The 1,001-nt window shown below is 57.8% G+C and overlaps 1 protein-coding gene across 1 annotated transcript; it reads left to right on the top strand.

The window, feature by feature from the left end:
- Positions 1 to 474: 474 nt before the first annotated feature.
- Positions 475 to 1,001, top strand: UCN3 (urocortin 3). The gene has a single exon (XM_032345711.1). The coding sequence runs from the start codon at positions 475 to 477 to the stop codon at positions 973 to 975; it is 501 nt and encodes a 166-aa protein (XP_032201602.1). The 3' UTR covers positions 976 to 1,001.

The following is a 1,001-nucleotide window of genomic DNA, read 5'->3' as shown; positions in this document are numbered from 1 at the left end:
AGCCTCAGACACACTGACTGGACCACCCGCCACAGTCTTTAAACAATAGGGATGCACTGAGTCAGCAGCACTAAGGACAAGAGAACTAAAAGTCATCAACCCCAGTAAGCCCCGGAGCGCTCCCCTGGCACACTCGCCATGCATCTCGCAGGGCCAGCAGCGGCCAGCAAAGCTGGACGAAACAGAAGTCCTCAATACCAGCCGATCAATGGCGCTCAGACTTTACCGACCATCAGAATCACCTGAAGACTTGATTAAAACTCAGACCCCTGGCCCCGGACTTTTGGATCTAGTCATTCTGGGGGCAAGACCTGAGAATTCTTTGCATTTCTAACCAACTTCCCGACGCTGCTGCTGGCCCCGAGTCCCCACTCTGAGAACCGTTGTAGACTATGACCAAAGCCCTGAGTTTTAACCCCTGTCCTCCTGAGCACTGAACCCTTCTCACACCCCTGTTCTCGCCCCCAGGGAGAGATGCTGAAGCCAGCCCACCTCCTGCTGTTGCTGCTGCTGTTCCCAGGGGCCCCCCGGCCGGGCCTCTGCCAGAAGCTGTACAGAGCCAAGTCCTTCTTCAGCTGTATCAACCCGGCCCTGTCGGAAGCCAGGAGGAGCTCGCTGGAGGATGTACCACCGCTGAGCAAGAGAGGCTTCCCCTACCTGCCCAGCCAAGACCCCTCCTCAGGAGAGGACGAGGAGAAGGAGGAGGAAGAAGGCAAGAAGAAGAGGACCTTCCCAGGCTCCGGGGGCAGCAGTGGAGCGGGAAGCGCCCGGTACAAATACCTCCCCCCAGCTCAGCTCAAGGGCAGGCCGCACCAGGAAAAGGCCAAGAGTGACCGGCACACCAAGTTCACGCTGTCCCTTGATGTCCCCACAAATATCATGAACATCCTCTTCAACATCGCCAAGGCCAAGAACCTGCAGGCCAAGGCAGCTGCCAACGCACTCCTGATGGCACAGATTGGGCGTAAGAAGTAGAAGCAGAGACCAGCAGGAGGGCGGCA

The sequence above is a fragment of the Mustela erminea genome, chromosome 6 (assembly GCF_009829155.1).
Source record: "Mustela erminea isolate mMusErm1 chromosome 6, mMusErm1.Pri, whole genome shotgun sequence".
NCBI classification, from domain to species: domain Eukaryota; kingdom Metazoa; phylum Chordata; class Mammalia; order Carnivora; family Mustelidae; genus Mustela; species Mustela erminea.
The sequence above is the reverse complement of the archived record's forward strand: the minus strand, read 5'-3'. Positions and strand labels throughout refer to the sequence as shown.

Bases quoted from the DNA above. Each gene is read 5' to 3' on its own strand.
- UCN3 (XM_032345711.1), top strand. From the start codon at position 475: ATGCTGAAGCCAGCCCACCTCCTGCTGTTGCTGCTGCTGTTCCCAGGG.